This window comes from Phialemonium atrogriseum, assembly GCF_030411735.1.
Source record: "Phialemonium atrogriseum strain 8032-3 unplaced genomic scaffold QBC33scaffold_4, whole genome shotgun sequence".
In the NCBI taxonomy this organism is placed as follows: Eukaryota; Fungi; Ascomycota; class Sordariomycetes; order Cephalothecales; family Cephalothecaceae; genus Phialemonium; species Phialemonium atrogriseum.
The window spans coordinates 49082-70756 of record NW_026848141.1 but is presented as its reverse complement, the minus strand read 5'-3'; the positions used below and the strand labels follow the sequence as shown (position 1 = coordinate 70756).

Here is a 21675-nt window from a genome sequence, read left to right as displayed (position 1 = left end):
TGGATTCTCCCAAAATGAGTTTGTCCAGCACTGTACTTATACTGGAACACGGGATGGCACAAAGGAAAGTGGGAGGGAGGAGGGAGAGTAAAAGTGGGTCTCCGGCTAAGCGACTCCTCGCCCAGTTGCCCAGGTGCTGGGAAAAGAGCCACTTGCCTTTCTGCTCAGGTGGCCGGCCCTGTCACTTAATCATCATTCAACCTCACCTCCCCAAACCCGACCGTCAATCAATCCTCAGCCCTCAGCGCACCGACGAGGCTCTTGACTCCAGCGAAAACCAATAGCAATTATTCCGACGGCTCCCTATTCACCTTACAATAGAGTTATCGACCGCCCGACACCGTTCCGATTGCCTGGGGGAGTGCATGTTGCTGGATTTGGGGTCGCCGGCTGCGGTTTTCGCGCGACTCGCCACAACAACCTCCTCCCTTCGGCACCCGATACTGCCACCACGGCCATCGCGCGCATCGCCAGGTCCTGCCGTTTCGATATCTAGAAGTCGGAATTGAGATCCTGTTGGATTTTTTTGTCCGTGCCTGTCCGGTTCGCTCGACAACCGTCGGCCACTTCCCCACCCGCCAAGACCTCCGCCCTCTCGCTCGATCACCTGTCTTCCACGATCCACCATGTCCTTCCATCCTCAGACTCCCCAAAGTCCCTCGCAGTTCTCTCCGAGCAATACAGATCCATCAATCAGCATGACGAGTTCGATGGCGTCGGTCACGACTCTGCCGACGCCGGCGCATAGTGTCAACGGAAGCTCGATGCCATCGGAAATGGCCCACGACATGGCGATGTCGGACGAGTCGCCACAGAAGCGCAAGCGCCCACTAGAGGATTTGGGAGATCGAGAGCACAAGAAAGTACACGTCGAGGACCGCAGACTCGGTATTGAAAACCTTCACTTGGATGTCGGCGAAAAATACCTACTTTGCAGAACTCGTAAGGCTCCCTTTAACTCCAGCAGCAGATGCACTCTCCGCTGCTGGGCGTAGCCGTAGGGTGCTTTTTTCCCTGTCAGATCCTGGTTAACATTGTCTCTCTGCAGCACACCGACCGTCGCGGCCACAACTATCCGAAGATCTCTTTGAGAGGTTTGGTTTGACGGGGCTTGCTGCTGAAGTCGCTCGTGTGCTGCCAAACGGCGAGAAGAATGCAATCAGGAAAACGTACAAGGGCCATATCAAGAGACTCGGCGTGAATGGTCACTTCGATTCCGTCAAGACAGATGCCGACAGTCCCGACGGATTCCTCGCCATGGTGAAATTCCCCGAGGAGGAATGGTATATACACCACGTCAAGGGAAAGGAGATTGAGAGTGGATTCTCGTATGACACTCGCGCCAAGATACCCAGAGCCGTTTCCATGTCCAAGGGCATTGTTCCCAAGTCCGTCTGGGATAGCTCGGTCCTTGGGGAGTTGGGTCCGGGGAATGTTGGAAAGGGTGATAAGCCGCCATCATTCTCAAAGGCGACGGCACCAAGCACCCCTGCTACCACTGCTGCAGCACCGGCCGCAGTCGGGATACCGCGCACGAAGCCGCAGCCGTTGGGTGGTCAAGGGGGAGTCCGACCACAGCGGAGCGTCAAGAAGCGCAGCTATGGCGATAGCAGCTTCGAAGGCTACGGAGAGGGCTTTCCCGATGACGACCACGGGGCCGAGACGGGCTACTCGACCGGTGAAGGCGAGATGGCCGGCCCCGGCCTGAAGAGGAGAAAAAAGGTGCTTATCAGAGGCTCAGCCTTGGATGGTGAACCTTTGCTGACAAGTTGCAGAACAACCCTGGTGGCCAGCCATTCCCTCAAGCCCGCCAGCCAAGCTACGGGCCGGGCATGGTAGGAGCCTGAGAAGCCGGCCGAAAAGCCACCGGGAGCCGGAGTTGCTTCGAGCTACCAGGACTGCCAAGTCCGAGACGGAGGAATTCGCCGCCCACTGAAGTCCATCCCGGCGATACCTAAGCCAACTATCAGGGTGATACCTGGCTGGCCATGGATGATGCTCAGCAGTGCTGCAGATTGGAACCTGCTGGCGTGAGAGCATGACATCGAGGACTCATGAGAGGGGAAGAGCATTGAACTCTCTCTCTTTTTTTTTGTTTTTGCATGAACACACAACACACAGGGCATAAAAACATGCAGATGCGAGGCACGAGCTTGTATAGGTGCAACGCTGGGATTTGGCAGACGCCAGTCTGAGGGGCCACTCTCTGCATTTTAATGATACTTCAGCATGGCGTTGGGGAATTTGGTTACCAGAATGAGGGTGAGAGATGCTTCCTAGGTTCTCGGACTATGGGCCTATACCCCGGGGGGCGGTCATACACTTGGGTCATTTTGCTTTGGGCCAAGTTAACGGGACAAATGGCCATCTAGAAGTCGGGTCCTTGTCGTTAACTTTTGGTCAAAACCAATAAAAAGCGTGTTTATCACTTCAGGGGACGTTACTTGTCTGGTGTCTCCATGGCCATACTAGATCGACTGAATCGATGCTGAATGCCGACCGCAGCATTTATCTCGTAGTCTAGGTGTGCAGCGCCTCCTAACCGGGGGGGTCAGCCGTCCACGGGTGTTACCAAAGCATCTGGAGATATGAATCTCCCGACGACGTTTCTATTCCCACACAGCCATGCGACTTACAGCTGGTTACAGCCGCTGCGGTCAAAACCACCTCTTGCCCCACCATTGAAAGTAGAAAGCCCCGGTATCACTGTCTTCTTCCCATGCATTGCCAACTTCGCGCAGTCGTCCTACTCTTTGCCAGTCACGTACGATCTTTCTAGGCGTAAGACTTAGTCCTCAGGCCTGCCTGGCGTAGGACTTATCTAAGCATAGGACCTACCTAGACGCAAGATCTAGGGAAAGGCGTGGGGAGACGGGTGGTATAAGGTTTATTACCGCTAGGTGATTCCAGGAGTGGGAAGCATTGAACCTTGAAGGCCGTGGACTGTAAATAATTACAAGTCCTGTTATATATCCTGTACTTTCTACCTGCCATCTGCTACTAGCAACCAAGTTCAAGAAGCAGTGATCTTTTCAGGCCAATAACGAGGGTCATAGTCACGTGGGTACGTGAAAGTTGATAAGAGAGACGCGTCGGGATTGGAAACCACTCGACAGCTCAGACAACGCTTGGGCACCCAGTCTGGGGGACGAGACCAACCAGCCAAAATAGCCACGCTAACTCTTTCATCGCTAACATGCGTCGTACTGCCGTACTGCGATACTACTCTGGTGGTTCACACACCCTTGCTGATCTACGATGCGCCTTGCCATCACTACGGCCCACTGATTCCAGGCAGACCCAGTTAGCTGCCAAATGGCAACGTGAATTAGCTCATTCCAGCAGCTTGCAGCATGACAAGGGCCCCCTGGATGAGCTACGAAGAAACCGGGTAAGGATGCACCTTCGGCCGCTAAGGAATCTGAGGCTTGCAGCGGAATCAGCAAGCACCTGATCCCCCCTCGCGAGAAGGTGCTTGCGGCCACCATCCACTATCTACCTACCTAGATAACCTACCCAGGTACTGAGTCATTTGCTACGCACGTATTCTGTGGACCTCATTGAGTTTGTCTGAAACGTGGGCAGAGTGATCGATAAGTTCCTTTCCGAGAGATTCAGCGCCAAGGGAAATGTGTGTTCCGAGTCTCCTCGCTTGATTTCTGTAAGAGAGAAGAGGGGTTGCTACGTGCAGATGAACGACCAGCGGGCTGATGGGAAGGCGGGACTATGTCCCCTGTGGCTCATGGTGGGCCCAGAACCGTGAATCATTCTGGTCACCGCAAGTTCGGCGATGGTCGAGCACATGGCGGCGCGCGGACGGCTTCTACCAGGGTATTTAAATAGAGGAGCAAGGCGACTCGATCAACCTGTCTGTCAGACGCAATCGTACGGAGAATATATACACATTTAAGGTGTGCGACGATACCAATCCTCTTCAACTTCCTCTACATATATCTACATCTTCCCCTCGATGGCCGCAGTTTCGTGAGTCAACTCTAAGCGATACCCGTTCTCTACCTAGCTAACATCACGAAGACGCTCCTCTGGGGGTTCCCCCAGAAGTTCCAAACATTCGAAGAAGCAAGTCTTGGTGATCCGGCCAGTACAGCCACCGCCTCCAGCTACTTAGATGACGACGGAATGACTGTCGTAGTTGGATTGGGGTGATGCTCCGGTATAGTCAATCGTGTTCCCACAAGCAAACACGGTACCGAACAAGTAACTGACAAATTGTGTTCAGTATACGCAAACTCGGAGTTGACCGCCCGGTCGGATATGTGTCTCCCGCACTTCCTTGTCTTTCCGCGACCCCTATTCTTGCCTTGAGGTGGCAAGTTCCGATATTGGTTGTTCAAATGCGGTTCCCCTTTCCTCTCTTCGCCTTTTATTTTTTCCAACTAGTAATACATGAAGATGGGAGTTGTAACAGTGGTTGTTCGCGTTCCAAATCACGTCGTCAAATAAATCTATTCCATCAACCCTGCACAGTACCTACTGTAGGTACCTATGCGCTGTGGCTGTTCCGTCTCTGCAGATTTACTCGAGTCATTGAACTAATTGATATACCTGAGGTAGGTAGGTGTATCCAAAGGCAGGAACGGTACCTGCAGGGAAGGATGATGGGCGGTGGTTGGATCGCCAGTCGCACATCAGGATCGTGCGTTGCTTCGAGGAAATGCTTGGATTAAGTGCAGTTGAGTGCTGGCACATCCTTGTACACAGTACATACCTGCCTAGTTGACATTTGCTTCCAGCCCACGGCAGCCTAGCCTGTGGAGTCTCTGGCTACAGCAACCCGCGAATTGGGTTGCTTGTTGTGCTGATTCCATGGGTGTTGATTAGAATTAGTGGGAGGTCCGAGAGCTCTTCGTTCACAGCCTTCGCTCCATAACACAGTCCAGATGCTTCTGTGTAGGAGAGACTGAATCGGCAAGCCTTCGTGCCACGGGCTTTTCTACACCACCTAGGTACTCATCACCTCAGGCCTAAAAGCGGCTTCTGAGTCTGGTCCCTTTGACAAGTTCACCTTCTTCACTAGGGCCTCAAGCGTTAGTTCTGGAAGGGAAGAGATACCTAAATAGGTACAAATACGGATCCGTACTAGGGGCGGCGATCCCTGGGTCGCGAGGTGGGGTCCGAACCGGGAGAAGCTCCAACGGCGCCAACTACTTAGTATCCGTAACGGCCCAGGAACCTAGACAGACGAAGCGACATGTCTCAGCTCACAATCAATAGATCCAGTTGCCTTCCCGCTCTGCCTCAGACATTGCTTAAGACCCCCAAGATGCTCCAGGCTCAGCCAACTAAGGGACAGCCCTTCCATCGAAAATAAAGCCCAAGCAGGCCCCCCCCCGGGAAAAAGAAAAAAACCTGCTTGGGCGATTGCCAGCCTCGCATAGGAATGAAACCCAATCAGCACGAGCACGGCGGTCTAAGCCACCGTTGTAAAATAACATGTTCCACAACATCTTCCTTACGCCTCCATCTCGCGGCTGAGGACCTATCAGGAGGTGACAGAGAGACGAGAGACGTCAAGACCACTGGAATGCGATAGGTAAGGCCGCTGTTCCTAACCCCTCGGGTGCCATCTGAGGGTCCATTTGCGAATTCGATTCGCGGCGGCAGACGGGCAGACACACAGTCATCTAAGAACCACCGGCTATTAGAATTGACGAAGCCATCATTGTCTTCAGGTCAGCGACGAGGCTCTGAAAGTGTTGTTCTCTGACGATCGGGCATCGCTCAGGCATAACGCGGGTGCCCAGCCCAAATCATATGCCCCCTGGGAGAGGCTCTTTGCCCTATATAGAACTTCTCAGGGCCGCTGTTGTGATCTGAAAACTGCTCTGTATAATGCCCCAGACACGGCATCTTAGCTAGCTTCAATCATGCTGGACTATTTCTCGTGCCTTGGTGCTCTTGAGTCCAGAGAACTGCCTGAACAAGGCGTGGAGATGGACGATTTAGCCACAATGGAGGCAGCTCCTGGGGGCTCACAAGGCCCCGGTTCAGGGTCTGATACAGCACCGGTGATAGGGGATGATATGAGCGACATCGACCTCAGTATGGCCCCACGGACATGAAGCCCACACATGCAATGAATGCGGCGGACGGGCTCGACAGTATCTGACGACATCACAGCCAGCCAGACAAACCTGATGGGGCTTGCCCACGTCAAGACTCGACATATACCCCACAACTTCCATCCCGTCTTCGAGTCCTACGCCATCAGAGCGCTCGAGTACTCTGCCTTTGAGGTCGTCGGCTACATAAAGAAGATTCGAAAGATAGAAGCAAAGCAGAAATCGCCCATTTCATGCCAGAAATACACCAAGCTGCAGAGAAAGTTGTACAAGAAGCTTTGCTCGGCTCTGCTTTTCCGCTGTATGTCGAACCCCCTCTCCATAGCACCTATATTATCCAATCCCTTCCACGAAGGGGCCTTTTAAGGGGGTTCCCTCGGCCAACTTCAAGGCCCACCGCCGTTAGACAACCTCTTCATCAAGGCCGGACTAGTCCTCGCCCATGACGTCCCGCAGAAGGCCAGCATCGACGCCGTGGCCTTGTGGCTGTCGAAGAAGTACCCCGGCGGCCACGAGATACTCCGAAACACGGACCCGGATGACCTCCGGGTCCTCAGCTCGCGCCGCGGCACGCTGGACAAGTTCATCCTGAACTTGCCCACCACGGCGATCGGTTCCTTCCTTTGTGTAAGCAAAAAAACAACAACAACAACCGCCCTGTCGCCCCCCTTTCCCCCTCGCATTCCATGGCTAACACAAAACGGGGGCCCACCCCCCCAACTCCCAAGCGACCCTTCCGCGAAGAGCATAGCACGGCCGACGGGCTGAAAGTGGAGGGGTTCAACGAGGCCCAGCTCCTGCGGGCGGGCCACGCGGCGATGCTGGCCTTGCTGTGCACGGCGCTGCTGGTGCCGACGGCGCTGCTGTCGTACCGCGTCGTCAGCTACCCCGTCGGCGTCGGCGTCGTGCTGGGCTTCTGCGTCGTCTTCATCGGCATGACCCTGCTCATGGAGCCCGAGAGGCCCGAGATACAGGTCATCCTCGTCCTGGCCTACGGCGCCATCGCTACTACGATACTGTCTAATTTTCGTTGATTGGTAGAAGCGAATCTGGTGTTTGTCGTGTAGGTTTGGTTTGTGTGTGGTTTGGGGGGTTTGGATGAGGGCTCGTTCTGTCATGATACTCGGGTTTGATGGTACTTTGGGTTCTTTTCGATCTCTGTTGCTTGTCATAGACTTTTCCTGTACCACCTTTCTTCTTCCTCCTCTTCCTCCTGTTCCTCCCTTGGAACCTCTTCCTTGTCGACCTATATTTTTAGTAGCTCTTATCCCTAGAATTTCATCCAGTTGTGAGTTAGGTAGTCTCAAGATACCCCTAGCTCAGTGTGACTGGCCCATACATAGTAAGGGCTTGTCTTAATAGATGGCCAGCAAGCACATTGAGCAGAGGTAGATGATATTTCCGCACAGCCGAGTAATATGAGGGCCATTCCTGGTTAAGAACTGTGCCTTCTGCAGTCCATGTCGCCCTCTACCCTTTTTGGGGTTTTAGGACTCCATGATGCAGCCTTAATGGTTATTAGGTTATTGCCAGCATTGATCATCTTGGTGCATTGCTGCCCAACACACCAAAGAGCAGCACCCAAGCATAGAGTTGAGAACTACTGGATAGATGAGCAAGGCCAGGCTCCTATTCCTAGGCAAAAAAAAGCAGGCATGTTTTCTTCCTTGACGTACCTTGTTAAGATCATAGCTCCAGCTAGGTAGTTTAACTTGTCTCGCCATGCACCTGCCTGTTCTTTCCACCCCTTGTTGTCAAATGACACAGGCAGTTCACAGCTAAGGACAAGACAAATGAATAAATAGAAGAGATGATCAACAATACGACTCTTCTCTTCTAGATTGTGAGATCAGAGACAAAAAGAGATAGCACACCTGGATGGAGGTGTCGAAGGGCAAAAAGACAAAAAGGAATGCTACGTTCGGGAGTCGAACCCGAGCCCTGCGCATGGGAAGCGCAGATGATACCGTTTCACCAACGCAGCTCTTGCGGTGGGGTTATAAGCACTGAGTGGTATTATCCATTATTACCTTGGCCCTGGCTGGACCTAATTACTTTGTCAGACTATGTGCAGTAGGCGGGATATTAGTTCGACTGTCCAAGCAGGGGGTTTTATTAGAGGCCTCACAGCGACAAATCTCAGCTCCAAGAAATCCTTGAAACGGAAGGAAAGAAGGGTAGCAGTATCCAAACAATTGGATTAATTTGGGGACATTTAAATGTAAGAATATCTGAGATTGTTGGATGTCGAAGCAGTCAGAAATTGTATCCCCGAAAGGTGGTTCTGTTCCACACTAACAATGGAAACGTCTGGTTGGAGTGTAAGCTCTGGCATTGGCAGCGAAGGTTCCCCCCACATACGTAATTTCGAGAACTCAAGATCCGGCTCCCGATCCAGCTCAGCCAGCTCGCATTCGCAATTCGCATCCGCCCTCCGCCGCGCCTTTTATACTCCCTACCAACTGGAACCCCAACATGAGCGGAAAATCCGGCGGTAAGATCGAAAAGATCATAGCCCGCCTTCAGCAGCGCATCTCGGAGGGCCAGTTCTATGAAGCCCAGCAGCAGACACGGGTGGTAGCCGCCCGTTACACGAAAGCGGCAAACTGGGACGCAGCCATCGACACACTCTACAATGTCGCGCAGTCGCTCCTCAAGGCCGGCCAGGGAGGCAGTGGCGGCGACCTGTGTATCTTGCTGGTGGATGTCTACAAGCAGGCCGAACTGAAGCCCGACTCGGACTCCAAGGGCAGGCTCTTGACATGTCTGCGCCTCTTCGACAGCGAGGAGCCTACACGGAAGAAGTACATCGGAGAGATGATCGGGTGAGAAAAACTCTTGGGGACAAATCCAATTCAAGAATATTGCAGCTACTGACACCTGCGCGCGGTCTAGATGGTCGTGCAAGTTCGGCGAATACCCGGCTGGCGACCCGGAACTCCACCACGTTGCTGGCTCGCTCTACGCCGAAGAACATGACACATCCGAGGCGGAACGGCACTTGATCTTGGGCACAAAGGACTCTACAGAGGTTCTAACTCGCATGGAGTACGAATGGTACAAGGAGGACGATTCCCACACGGCGCCCCACTACGCAGCTCGAGCTATCCTGCCCTATCTCCTGATCGCCAACGTCCGGGCGGCCAATGCCTCCTACCGGGCCTTCACCAGTTCCTTAAGCGCCGACAATAAAGATCTCGGAGTCCAAGATGTTAGCAGTCAGAGCTCGGACATGAGGGTATTCCCGAGCTTGCCACTGCTCAACTTCCTCGGCTTGCTCTTGCTTGCCGTGCAGAAGGGTAGCCCCGACCTGTTCAGGCAGCTGCGGAATAAGTATGCCAGCCATCTCGCCGAGGTTGAATCGTGGGACGAAGCACTCGAGATGATTGCCGAGATGTACTTTGGCATCCAGCGGCCGCGTCAGAACAACCCGCTCATGGACATGATGGGTAGTCTGTTTGGCGGGGGGGCTCCAGGCGGTGCTGCGAAGAAACCACCGGTCCGCCGTGTCGAGGCGCCCACTGCTGAGGGCCTGGATTGATCCTCTGGCTTGTAGCGGCCGCTCAGAGATACGGGCCTACGTGGACGTTTGCCGTGAATCCAGCAGGCATCCAGCCTCTTTCCAGTTAATGATACCTTGAAACCTCTTCGCGTTCAAACATCCAATTGTCTTCAGCCAACGCCGCAACTTTGGCTCTCAAGCTCGCCCTAACGACTTCTAGAACTTCTATCCGTAGACATATGGTCAGTCTGAGGGTTGACGGCGGGGGTAGGGAGTCGGGCTACCTTCTGGTTGAGAAGGCACACTGTTCTGATCAATCTGATGTTGCTTTACCGCCTCGGCCAGCCTTTGCCTCTCCTTCTCGTTGTCGTGCCTTGCATCAAGTGGAACATCGTCTGGCTCGTCGATGGAGGGCGTGGGGGGGTCATCCATCTCGACCTCCCCGTCCTTGTCGCGTATCACAATGTCGGAAGACTCGGACTGAGCATCGGCGTCGAGTCTAAGAGTCTCGGCAGAATTAGAGGAGCTGGCGGTTGGTCTGCGAGTCAACTGGCTCTGGAACAGGTTACGGCGAACACTGGGGCCTGTGATGCCACTGCGGACTCTTGAGACTCCAGGGCCCCCGGCCCGAGTCTGAGAACTATGGCGATCTGCCATTTAATAAATGACTGTATCGATAAAAAGGTGTTATAGGGTTGAGGTTGGGGAGTTTGATGTGTATGAGTGGCTTGCTATAGAGGTACCTTGGTACCTTCTTCTCACGTCACAAAGGACGGGAGGTTTGTTGTCGTGGGGCAATGAATGAATGGTGGGGCTAGTGCACGTGCCATATCAATTAATGGATCGCGCTCAGAAGGTGGGTCTGTCACGTCACGTACCTACTTTCTCAAGTCGCGTCGTGAACCTCGCTGCCAGGACCTCGACTTTGGTCACCACTCAAACTTGAACAGCCCATAAACCCATCCACTGCCAATGCTGCAGGTTCTACCCTCGATAACTCATCCTCGACAACCCAGTGATTTTATCACCGGTGACCCCAAGCCTTGACTATTTATCAAGTGGCGCATCAACGCCCGCTATGCCCGGTACTATTCTGCCCCAGAAGCGCGTGCTTGGGGAAGCATCCAGCGCTCGCCGCAATATACCTGCGGCGCCCTCCTCGGCCAAGAAGCGAAGGCTCGAACCTCCCTCCTCACCTGCCATCGGACTCAACAGCTCTCAGAACCGGCTGGCCTCGAGTCAGCCCAAGAGCGCTTTCGAGAGCGACTTTTTGGAAAAGTTGAGCCAGGAGATCTCGGATCGCAAGCAGAACAATTCAGAGAAGGATCAGGCCTGGGCACGACCTCCAATCGCGGCGGACTTCAGCCCCAAGACGACCAGTCTCCGTTTCCAGTCTATCGAAGCCGAGGAAGGCACTCTCCATGGCGGGCAGACAACCATCAAGCTCTTTGGTGTTAATGAGGATGGCAATTCCGTCATGCTGCACGTCAAGGACTTCAAACACTACCTCTACCTTCCTGCTCCGGTGTCTTTTACTCCCCAAGACTGCACCGCCTTCAAGCAGTACCTTGAGACCCGAGTTGCCCAACACCAGCCCGTTATCGACTCGGTGCAGTTCATCATGCGGGAGAGTATATATGGCTTCCAAAACAACACGCAAAACCCCTTCTTGAAGATCACCGTGGCCGACCCCAAGTTCATAAACCGGGTGCGGAGTACTATCGAGGACAACAATGCCAACTGGAAGGGCATGTGGAGAAGCGAAGACGGCAAGCTCATGACTTACGACAATCTTCAATATGTCTTGCGCTTCATGGTTGATTGTGGGGTAAGTGTCCCAATGTGTTTCTTGGAATCTGCCTATGCTAACTGGCATAGATCGGGGGCATGTGCTGGGTCGAGGCCCCCGCTAACAGGTATCAACTTGTGAGCAACAAGCAATCAAACTGCCAGATTGAGGCCGAGATCAGCTACCGCGACCTGATTTCTCACAAGCCTGTGGGCGAGTGGTCCAAAATGGCTCCTCTTCGAATCCTCTCTTTCGACATCGAGTGTGCTGGTCGCAAGGGCATCTTCCCGGAGCCCGAGCACGATCCAGTCATTCAGATAGCGAATGTGGTGACGAGGTACGGGGAGAAGAAGCCGTTCGTGCGCAATGTATTCTGCCTCGACAAGACGAGTTCCATTGTGGCGACACAGATCCGAGAGTTCGACAGAGAGGAGAAGATGCTCTCTTCCTGGCGCGACTTTGTTGAGGAGGTTGATCCCGATATCATTACCGGGTACAACATTGCCAACTTTGACTTCCCGTACCTCCTGGACCGAGCCAAGAGCCTGAAGGTGCATGGCTTCGAGTTCTGGTCTCGCACCAAGGTCAGGTCGGTGGCAAAGGACTCGAATTTCTCCAGTAAGCAGATGGGCAACCGCGACACCAAGGTCACGAACACCAATGGCCGCCTCCAGCTTGACCTGCTGCAGCTGGTCCAGCGCGATTATCAACTTCGAAGCTACACCCTGAACTCGGTTTGCTCCCACTTCCTCGGAGAGCAGAAGGAGGATGTCCATCATACCATGATCACGGAGCTATTCAATGGCACACCCGAGTCCAGACGAAGGTTAGCTCTGTACTGTCTCAAGGACGCGTACCTTCCTCAGCGCCTGATGGATAAGCTATCCTGCCTGGAGAACTACACAGAGATGGCAAGAGTCACTGGTGTTCCGTTCAACTATCTCCTTTCAAGGGGACAGCAAGTCAAATTCATTAGCCAGCTTTTCCGAAAGGCACTAGAACAGAAGCTCGTCATTCCCAACAAGCGGGAAAGCGCCGATGACCAATACGAAGGTGCCACTGTCATCGAACCCACCAGAGGCTATTACGATGTCCCTGTGGCAACTCTGGATTTCGCATCGCTGTATCCCAGCATTATCCAGGCCCACAACCTTTGTTACACCACCCTGATCGACAAGGATAACAAGGCGAAGATCGAGAAGTTTGGCCTCAAGAAGGACGAAGACTACATCGTCACTCCTAACGGGGACACCTTCGTCACGGCCAAGCGGAGAAAAGGACTCCTCGCTCAGATTCTCGAGGAGTTGCTGACTGCCAGAAAGCAGGCCAAGAGGGAGCTGGCAGTGGAGACTGACCCCTTCAAGAAGGCTGTCTTGAATGGTCGTCAGCTGGCTCTAAAGATCAGCGCCAACTCTGTGTACGGACTCACCGGAGCCACAAATGGCAAGCTCCCTTGCTTGGAGATTGCAAGTAGCACGACCAGTTTCGGCCGTCAGATGATTGAGAAGACAAAGCAGGAGGTGGAACAAAAATACACCATCGCGAACGGCTATACACACGACGCTCAGGTGATATACGGCGATACCGATTCGGTCATGGTCAAGTTCGGGACGAAGGACCTCGCGGAAGCCATGAAGCTCGGCGAAGAGGCAGCTCAGTTTGTCTCAGCCAAGTTCGTCAAGCCGATCAAGCTGGAGTTCGAGAAGGTCTACTTCCCTTACCTACTGATCAACAAGAAACGCTACGCCGGCCTCTACTGGACCAACCCGGACAAGTATGACAAGATGGACACGAAGGGTATCGAGACGGTCCGTCGAGACAATTGTCTCCTAGTCCAGACGGTTATCGAGAAGGTCCTGAGGATGATTCTTATCGACCAGGACGTGCCCGGCGCGCAACAGTAAGTCGGAACACGCCGTGGAGGGAGGAGAGCTTGCTAACTTATCCCCCGCAGGTATGTCAAGGACACAATTTCAGAGCTCTTGCAGAACAAGGTCGACATGTCGAAGCTCGTGATCACGAAAGCATTGACAAAGGACGACTACGCGGCCAAGCAGGCGCACGTGGAGTTGGCCCAGAGGATGAAGAAGCGTGATGCTGGCTCAGCTCCTGGCCTGGGCGACCGGGTCGCCTATGTCATGGTCAAGGGCGCGGCAGGATCGAAAAACTTTGAGCGGTCAGAAGACCCGATCTACGTCTTGGAGCACAACGTGCCCATCGACACCAGATACTATCTCGACAACCAGCTGGCGAAGCCCCTGGGTCGTATTTTCGAGCCCATACTCGGCGAGACGAAGGCCAAGTCGCTGCTCACGGGTGCTCACACGCGTGCCATCTCCGTCGCCGCCCCGACGGTTGGCGGCCTGATGAAGTTCGCCAAGAAAACCCAGACGTGCATGGGCTGCAAGAAGCCGCTGACGGGCAAGGAAGAGAGCCAAGGTGCAGTTTGCGCCGACGATGCACCCCGGGTAGGCGAGCTCTACAAGAAGACGCTCGACAAGGTTTCGGACCTTGAGGTCAGATTTGGCAGGCTGTGGACACAATGCCAAAGATGCCAGGGCAGCATGCACTGCGATGTCATCTGCAGCAGCAAGGACTGCCCCATCTTCTACATGCGGATGAAGGCGAAGAAGGATCTGGAGGATGGAAATAAGGAGCTGAAGAGGTTTGATTTCGACCAGGCGGCAATATGGTAGTGGTTTGTCTCGTCTTTTCTTGGCTTGGATTGGATTCCTTTTAACGGCAAGGGGCACCAGGCGTTTAATGGAAACGGGCATGGCATACATAGTCGGTAATTCTCGGGGGGAGACGAATCTCATCCGGTAGCACATCTGCAGGAAGAATTGCACCTTGTTACACTTGATTTGATCAAGAGCTCTATCTCTCCCTTGCCAAGACCTGATTCTGGTAGTGCAGTACGGAATACTAGCTCTTACATGATATCCTCTTACGGAATACTAGCTCTTACATGATATCCTCTTACGGAATACTAGCTCTTACATGATATCCTCTTACGGAATACTAGCTCTTACATGAGCACTTAGCAACCCCCCCTGTTCGGCAACAAACGAACCACCAACAGCCCAGCTCTCTGAGCCACGGTTTGTTTGGGAGCTTGGCGGTTGCCTGCCGGAAAGTCTAGATAAACACATTGTTACACAATGAGAGAACGGTTATGCAATGCATTGTCCTCGCTATCTGGCCAGCCAAATTACAACGACCGTGACCCATATCCTTAACCCCTTTCAAAAGAAACCTCCTGTCCGGAAGTCCCTATTTGTTCCCCTGAGGGACACTTATGTTAAGAACGCCTTTCCCACACGCAACCGTTAAACCAACACGCCCATTTATACTAACCCAAGGCTCCCGTTATGGTATCCAGCTCCATCCGAGACTTGTCCAGGGTTAGTTAGTTATACCTTAGGGTTACCTTCCCTCTTTTCCCCAAAACACAGAAGTATTTGTAGTAATAAGAACCAGGGTGGAAGGGAGGGTGAGGAAACGAAGAGACAGGAGGTGAAGGGGAAAACACTGCCAGCCAGAAAAGAAACCCAAGAAAAGAAGAAAGGAAAGGTCAAGAAAAAGAGGAACACAAGCTGACGAAAAAATCAGTACAACAACTCCCCACTATCCATCATCCGCTTGAACTCATCATCCGGCTCTTGGAAGCGGTACGTCTCCCCCCTAGTGACACGGTCGACCTCCTCCCTGACAAAAGGGTACACGTCCTTCCACGCGTTACGGCCCATCCAGCAGTCGAGGTGTCCGTACCCGGGCACGACGCGGCGGCGATACTCGATGCCGGCGGCGGACCCGGCGCCCTCCCTGCCGGCGGAGACGCCGAAGCGGTCGCAGAGGGCCTCGTACGTGCGCTCCGTGGCCTCGGGCGACAGGACGGCGTTGTCGCGGCCGACGAAGAGCAGGAAGGGCACGCCGCGCAGGCGGCCGACGTTGTCGGGCGTGGTCAGGTCGGCGTACTCGGGCGCGTTGGTCATGGCGTGGCCGCCGACGCCCTGGCGCATCAGCAGGTCCAGCAGGCGCATGTTCACGCCGCCGAAGAAGCGGTCGATCTGCCGGTGCGTGGCCTCGTTGAGGTTGCGGTGGTTCCAGCACCGCCCGAACACGAAGCTGGTCCGGTGGCAGGCCGCGCTGTTGCACAGCTCGCGCCGGTCGTCGGGCATCAGGCGCAGGAGCTGGTTGACGGCCCACTGGAAGGGGCCGTCGCCGGGGGACGTGCCGCAGCTGAACCAGGTGCCGCCGCCTAGCCGGTCGTAGACTTTGTTCAGAGGTACGGGGCTGGCCATGATCTTGATCAGGTTGGCCGTGTTCCACACCGGGTTCATAAACACCTGGCTGCAGGTCACGCCGAGGATCCAGTCGGCCGGGATGGTACCGTCGAGCAGGCCCGCGCTGAAGGCCACGCTGCCCATGCAGTGCGCGATCGTGTACACCTTTGTCGGGCCGTACTCCTCGCGGATGGCCTCGAGGCAGGCGCGCAGGTCGAGCCGGGCGTCGTACGTGGTCCACATGTTCTCGGCAACCATCAGCTGGCCGATGCGGTGCACCGTCACGAAGACGCGGTAGCCCGCCCGCGCGAAGTAGTTGACGGCGTTGAAGGGGATCGTCGGCAGCGCGTAGATCTGGTGGTCCACGGCCGCGCCCGGGATCATGAACAGGTTCCGGATGTTCTTGGGGTCGCCGCCCGGGTACGACGTCGGCTCCCAGATGTGCATGCGCGTGCACACGCCGTCGCTCGCGTGCACGGCCACGGACCGGTCCGGCGGCGTGTTGTTGATGTAGCCGCTGTACGACTGGCTCGGGTACTGCAGCGGCGTGAAGGGCGCGAGGAAGAGCGACAGGGACCTCCGCGTGAAGAAGGTCAGGAAGCTGGCGGCGCCGACCACCTTCTTCAGCAGGCTGCTGCCCGTCGGCGTCATGGTCATGACCTCGGAGAGGAAGTCGGCCGGCTGGATGTGCATGATGCCCTTGGCCAGCACCTTGCCCCGGCGCCACGCCTCCTCGTCGTCGAGGTCGGCCGTCATGCCCGGCACGTGCTCGCTGACCGTCACGTACAGCGTCGTGGTGGAACGCCACAGGCCCACGGGCGCCAGCGCCACCGACGAGTCCACGACCTTGTACCCGTGGAAGTGCAGCCGCTTGCCGTCGGTCCCCGTCATGTCGAAGTCGTACGTCAGGTTCCGCGTCCCGGGGGCCTTGCGGTCGAGGATGAACAGGTTGAACTCGCCCCGCTGGACCATGAACGGGGACCCGGGGATCGTCGGGCAGACGAAGGTCCCCGTCAACATGCCCCGGTGCTGGGCGTCGTTCACGATGCTCTTGGTGCTGTACGCCTGCACGCTGAGGAAGAACCGCGCGCTCTCGCACAGGCTCTTGGCGGTGCGGTGCGCGAGCTCGTACGTCGCGCGGTCGTCTTCCTTCATGTTCTCGTCATAGTGGATGAAGCCGGACATGACTTCGGTGAAGCCGAATCCGCTGGCCTTGATGGCAACCGCCTTGTCGATAACGTCGGTCGCGGACAGGATGCTCCGCGTCTCCTCGTCCGCCCCCAGGTCGTGGCACGCCTGATGGGCTTTGGGCTTGTGCTGGGGCTCGCCGAAGAGGTCGAGGATGCCGTTCTTCTCTTGGCTGATGGTCAGCCCTTCCCTCGCCGCGTAGAGCTCGAGCGAGCGCTCGGCAAGCGCCGAGATCGTCGCGAAGGGGTTGGCTCCGAGGGCAACTGGGACCACGGCACCGTCCGTCACGATGAGACCCTTGTGGGTTTCGCTGCCGCGTCCGGAGAATAACTCGCCGGCGTGGTTGACCACGCCTGTCGCGCCCGTGCCGTCCCGGGCCATATGCGCGCCACTTCAGTTGTGTCAGCGTCAAGACATGCTACACATAGACGGATAACACGGGGCTCTCTTCTCTTACCCTATGGGATGGACCGTCACTTGTTGCTGACCCATCAGTGCGAAGAAGGGGTTCTGCACAAGCGTGCCACCGACTGCCTCTGTCGCCTTTTCAAGCAGCGCATTCAGTTTTCGAACGTGGTCGCTTCGACCAACTCCGAGAAACTCGAGCACCGGCCTGTCGTCCTGCAGAGTCAGAATAGCCTGGTTGCCTGTACCATCCGTCAGTCAGCATTGGCACAACCGAGGGCCGCGGGAAGGCGTAATTGGACTTGGAACGACTCACTGTCATGAGACATAACCAGGTAAACCTGCGTCTTCTCAATGGCTCCTCCCTTGAAATAGGGGCCAAGGAGGCGACTCCCGTAGCGAGCAAGCGCCGCCTGCGTCCTTTGGACAATGTTCTCGTTCTTTGGCCCCTTGCTACCGGGCATGAGGTCCAGCATGGCCTGCAGGAGGTGAGATAGGGCCTGCGGGACGGCGCCTTCCTCGATCACGAAGCCATCCAGGGGATTCTCGCTCGTGTCTCTACAGTCGATGACGCCGTTGATCGTCGGACCGACAGGATTATACGGAGATGGGCAGGCGCGGCCGATGCTGTTTACCGGCTCGTCCGTGTTATACCTTGGATCTTGCTGTTAGCGGGACGACACCGCCAGGGGAAACGACCATCCACCGGGGAGGAAGAAGTCCGAACACTCACCCAAATGCCAAGATATCGCCGTTGCCGCTCATATTCAGACCGACCTGGTCGCTCATGCTGAGGCCCATGGCCTTGCTCCGCAGCAAGATCTCGGTCGTGCCGATGGCGCCGGCGCCGAAGAACACGGCCTCCTTGGCGTGTACCCACATGAGATCTCCGTGCAGGTTCGCCTTGAAGTGGCCCCTGTTCCGGCCGTGCCAGGCGAAGTAGATGATGTATCCCTCGCGGTCCTTGGCCTTCTCGACGTGCCTGACCTCGCACTCGCAGAACATCTCGGCGCCCCAGTTCCAGGCGTCGGCGAGGTAGGTGACCAGCGTGGTGGTCTTGGAGCTGTCGTTGACCCCCGTGGCGTCCTGGCCCGAGAGGGTCGACGGCGACATCTCGACGCCGCAGCTGTTGGGGCCGTTCGTAAACCGCGTCGTCTGTCGGACCTTCTTGAAGCGCTGGCCTAGGCCCAGGTACTCGGCTTGCTTCTTCAACACTTCCAACTTCTTCAGGTCGGGCCAGTCGTCGGGATATTCCTGGGGTTCGAGGACGTCCTCGACCTTCTGGTAGTCTTCCGTGAGGGGAGGGAAGCGTTAGCGAAACTATCACTCGTTTGTCCCTAGGATAACTCTCCAGGCCTCACTTACATCTTTTGAATCCCTCGACATCGTCCCTAATCTCAGGGGGCCACATCTTCATGCCCAGCGTGTTGTTGTCGGCCTCCATGAAGACATTCGCGTTTATCAGGCTCGTGCCGCCGAGGCCTAGAATTCTTGTCAGTTCACACGACTAGCAGCAGAACCTCCGCCCCAACCCCTTTTTCACATTTATTTCCTGACCCGCGGACCTCGAGGGAAAGGATCCCAACTCCCAGGTCTAGGGGGACATTGAACAAACAACATACCATTCCCAACAACAGCATTCTGCCCCTTCCCAAAGATAAGATGATACAGCCCCGTCGGATCCGCGCCCCCACCAACAGCCCTCCCAGCGAGCCCGAAGGGCGCGAAGTCCCCGGAGCAGTGCAGCTCGGCCAGCGCCTCGGCGGCGCCCGAGGGGTACTCGCCGGGCCATTTCTCGCGCCCGCGCTCGAGCAGCCCCACGGACCGCCCGCCTCGCGCCATCCGCGCCGCCGCGATCCCGCCCCCGTACCCGGACCCGATCACCACGCAGTCGTAGCTGGCGCGCATCAGCTCCACGGGCAGCGAGATCCGCGGCGGCGTCCCCAGGAGCCGCTCCTCGTCGCCAGCCCGGACGCGGCTGCGGCTGCGGCTGCGGCTCCGGGCCGCCGCCGTGGCGGTTGCGTCGTCGTCGTCGTCATCGTCTTGGACGTCTTGGACGTGGACTTGCGGGAAGGGTGCGGGTGAGGGCTTGGGAGGTACGGTGAGGCGGTCGGGCTGAGTGGTGGTGGCCGCCGCCGTCCAGTCCGGCGGGGTGGACTGGCCACCGCTGCGCGTGGGGAGGGACGGTCGCCTCTCGTCGGCCGGCGGGTCGATACAGTGGGCCTGGGAGTAGTCGCCATGGCCGTTGGCGAGGGGGTCTTGGCCTTCGTGTTTCCCGGGCGTCAGCGGCGGAGAGAGGAGCCCGTTTATGCCGTGGGAGGCCATGGGCTGAGTCAGATACGGCGCCATCGAAGGGACTGTCGGACGGCGTCCGGGTGGACGATCTATCGAGGGGGTTTCGACGACAGTCCGGGCAGGGATCTTGGGGTGGCCCTTTTACAGATGGCTTGTATCCGAGATGGGGTGTGTGCAACAGATATGGGCCGCGGAGACTCGCAAGAGGGGTCTCCGTCACAAAGATCAGAGTACGGATTTTCTCTCAATTACGAACAGCACTTGCTCGATGTACATGGGGGAAGAGGGGGAAGCAGATGGTCCGGAGGAGGGGGATGCCGACATGTTAAATCGCAGGGCAACCCGGAGCATCTATACCTCTTCTGTGATCGCGGATCTGCAGGGCTGACGGGTAGTCTATTATATGTGGCTTGCTCGGTAGTGGTCCAAATACGTACATATCCGTGTGTGTAAGTGTGGTGCGGACGCATTTTTCAAAAGGAGATTTGTCTAGTACTGCCGCTGACCTCAGCCATCCCTCATTCAGCCCTCCAATTCGTCCTAGCTGCGAGGCTGCGCCGAATAAAAATATCAATGGCACTATTTGTGTGTTGTAGCCGGGCCACTAGCCATTATTGGCCCGATTTATAAAGTTGATGGGGATGGGGGGGAAGAGTAAGGAGAACGGTCCGGCCCATTGCGACTGATCTGGGGCGGTAGGATGTAGATGGAGGCCCTTCAAAGGCACAAGAGAGACCATCGCAAAAGTTGGAAAATGGAAACTCTCTCGCCGGGCATAATTTTGACATTCGCAGCTTAGCCGGACCTCCATCGACATTTCCTAGACATCACGGCCGTCCGGTGGCGCACCGTGGGGTCACGAACAGACGAACAGGCCTCTATCAACCTTCAATTCATTCCATGATGCCAAAAGACCATGATCTGGCTTGGATAGCACGGGTTCATGGGGGCGCAGGAGCAGGGTAATACAATACAATGCTACGAGATGCACTAGTGAGCGCCACGGCGCCCCTACGGACAGTATTGAATTCTGGAGCACCTCGAGGCGTCCCTCGAACCTAGGCTGCTGGGCTTTTCATTGGATGGGGAACGAGCTAAGAAGGTGTCGGTTGGAATGGTGCCCGGCATTGGTGGGCGCCGGAACAGGGGACCGCCCTTTTGTGGCGTCCGTCTATTTTTCGGCATGCCCTTCACTGCCGAGACTGCTCATCAACGGTGCCTTTGCTGATCTCCCCCCCACCACCTTGTCATCTCGAGTCTCTGGTTAGTGCCTCGGATCTTGATTGGGCCTTGGCGCCATCAATGTGTTCATGGAAGGTGTGAGATTGCGCAGACGTACAGTAGCGGCTGCGTCAGAGTCAGGAACATATGCATTCAACACGGGCAAGCTTGCGCTTGTGTGTCCTCGGTACTCCGTATAGGGCTTCATCCCCCGTGGCCGGGGGCATGTCATCGTCTCACTCGGCATCGTACAAGCCCGTGATTCTCTCGTCGAATAGCCAGGCGTGTGTGCATCTCTTCTACCCGAGGAGGTGGTCACACAGCCGCAGACCAGAGGAGTAATCCGTACAGGGATGCTAATGAGACGGCTCCGAAAATAAGGCTGAGTCCTTACATATTATGTAGGATATTGACCATTTAGATTTGGTAATTGCCCAGCCTTCCAGTGGCATTGAGGCTGAGCGAGAAGGGCATGGTTCTAATGTCGTCATATGCCGGGGTAAGTGTTGGTTGAGTTGGCGAGCTGAAAAGGTGCCCTCTTTGGGATCTTCTAACTACTAGTTTTGCTTTTTCTGGCATGGCGCGAAGGCTTCGGGTTTCCCGAACAGGAGCAAATAGGCAACGGCGCCTCCGCTGACTTTTGTCTCTTTGACTTTGACTCGACTCGGCTGCCTACATCGCCCCCATCCATCGGCTTGGGCAACGTCGCCTGACAGTTCCGGCCCCCCTTGGGACCCAGGCCGTCGGGATGCGCGGGGTCATGGTCAGCTACCCGTCGGGCGGCTCTTCTCAGGGGAGTATTGACATGGCCACCACCACACTCTGCTGCACGATTGTACCCGAATCCTGTCTTTTATTTTCGTCGCGACAGGACTGACCTTTGTTGCTGGTGTCTAACAACCGTCC

At 55.9% G+C, this 21675-nt stretch overlaps 6 protein-coding genes across 6 annotated transcripts; 4 read left to right on the top strand and 2 right to left on the bottom strand.

The window, feature by feature from the left end:
• Positions 1-455: 455 nt before the first annotated feature.
• Positions 456-1868, top strand: QBC33DRAFT_260061 (Rox3-domain-containing protein). The gene is made up of 3 exons (XM_060423097.1): positions 456-942; positions 1049-1722; positions 1776-1868. Exons 1-3 carry the CDS (start codon positions 627-629, stop codon positions 1845-1847), a joined length of 1062 nt encoding a protein of 353 aa, XP_060286505.1. The 5' UTR covers positions 456-626; the 3' UTR covers positions 1848-1868.
• Positions 1869-5972: 4104 nt separating this feature from the next.
• On the top strand, positions 5973-7117 carry QBC33DRAFT_555775 (uncharacterized protein; the record flags this gene model as incomplete). The annotated part of the gene is made up of 4 exons (XM_060429675.1): positions 5973-6063; positions 6142-6384; positions 6490-6710; positions 6812-7117. 4 exons carry the CDS (start codon positions 5973-5975, stop codon positions 7115-7117), a joined length of 861 nt encoding a protein of 286 aa, XP_060286504.1.
• Positions 7118-8221: 1104 nt separating this feature from the next.
• On the top strand, positions 8222-9726 carry QBC33DRAFT_260635 (uncharacterized protein). The gene is made up of 3 exons (XM_060423099.1): positions 8222-8304; positions 8404-8908; positions 8979-9726. The coding sequence occupies exons 2-3, from the start codon at positions 8559-8561 to the stop codon at positions 9622-9624; spliced, it is 996 nt and encodes a 331-aa protein (XP_060286503.1). The 5' UTR covers positions 8222-8304; positions 8404-8558; the 3' UTR covers positions 9625-9726.
• QBC33DRAFT_260784 (uncharacterized protein) lies at positions 9667-10624 on the bottom strand. Its single transcript, XM_060423100.1, has 2 exons — positions 9870-10624; positions 9667-9810 (listed from the first exon to the last, which is right to left on the bottom strand). Exons 1-2 carry the CDS (start codon positions 10240-10242, stop codon positions 9710-9712), a joined length of 474 nt encoding a protein of 157 aa, XP_060286502.1. The 5' UTR covers positions 10243-10624; the 3' UTR covers positions 9667-9709.
• QBC33DRAFT_259583 (putative dna polymerase) lies at positions 10454-14452 on the top strand. Its single transcript, XM_060423095.1, has 3 exons — positions 10454-11413; positions 11464-13274; positions 13329-14452. Exons 1-3 carry the CDS (start codon positions 10664-10666, stop codon positions 14068-14070), a joined length of 3303 nt encoding a protein of 1100 aa, XP_060286501.1. The 5' UTR covers positions 10454-10663; the 3' UTR covers positions 14071-14452.
• A 530-nt stretch (positions 14453-14982) lies between these two features.
• QBC33DRAFT_600293 (uncharacterized protein) lies at positions 14983-20080 on the bottom strand (the record flags this gene model as incomplete). Its single annotated transcript, XM_060432080.1, has 6 exons — positions 18865-20080; positions 18619-18760; positions 17987-18542; positions 17570-17907; positions 17306-17495; positions 14983-17239 (listed from the first exon to the last, which is right to left on the bottom strand). The coding sequence occupies exons 1-6, from the start codon at positions 19600-19602 to the stop codon at positions 14983-14985; spliced, it is 4221 nt and encodes a 1406-aa protein (XP_060286500.1). The 5' UTR covers positions 19603-20080.
• Positions 20081-21675: the final 1595 nt, after the last annotated feature.

Coding starts and splice junctions, on each gene's coding strand:
- QBC33DRAFT_259583 (XM_060423095.1), top strand. CDS start 10,664: ATGCCCGGTACTATTCTGCCCCAGAAGCGCGTGCTTGGGGAAGCATCC. Junction 11,414..11,463: donor GCTTCATGGTTGATTGTGGG/GTAAGTGTCCCA, acceptor TAACTGGCATAG/ATCGGGGGCATGTGCTGGGT. Junction 13,275..13,328: donor GACGTGCCCGGCGCGCAACA/GTAAGTCGGAAC, acceptor TATCCCCCGCAG/GTATGTCAAGGACACAATTT.
- QBC33DRAFT_260635 (XM_060423099.1), top strand. CDS start 8,559: ATGAGCGGAAAATCCGGCGGTAAGATCGAAAAGATCATAGCCCGCCTT. Junction 8,909..8,978: donor TACATCGGAGAGATGATCGG/GTGAGAAAAACT, acceptor CGCGCGGTCTAG/ATGGTCGTGCAAGTTCGGCG.
- QBC33DRAFT_260061 (XM_060423097.1), top strand. CDS start 627: ATGTCCTTCCATCCTCAGACTCCCCAAAGTCCCTCGCAGTTCTCTCCG. Junction 943..1,048: donor ATACCTACTTTGCAGAACTC/GTAAGGCTCCCT, acceptor GTCTCTCTGCAG/CACACCGACCGTCGCGGCCA. Junction 1,723..1,775: donor GCCTGAAGAGGAGAAAAAAG/GTGCTTATCAGA, acceptor GACAAGTTGCAG/AACAACCCTGGTGGCCAGCC.
- QBC33DRAFT_260784 (XM_060423100.1), bottom strand. CDS start 10,242: ATGGCAGATCGCCATAGTTCTCAGACTCGGGCCGGGGGCCCTGGAGTC. Junction 9,811..9,869: donor TGTGCCTTCTCAACCAGAAG/GTAGCCCGACTC, acceptor GTCTACGGATAG/AAGTTCTAGAAGTCGTTAGG.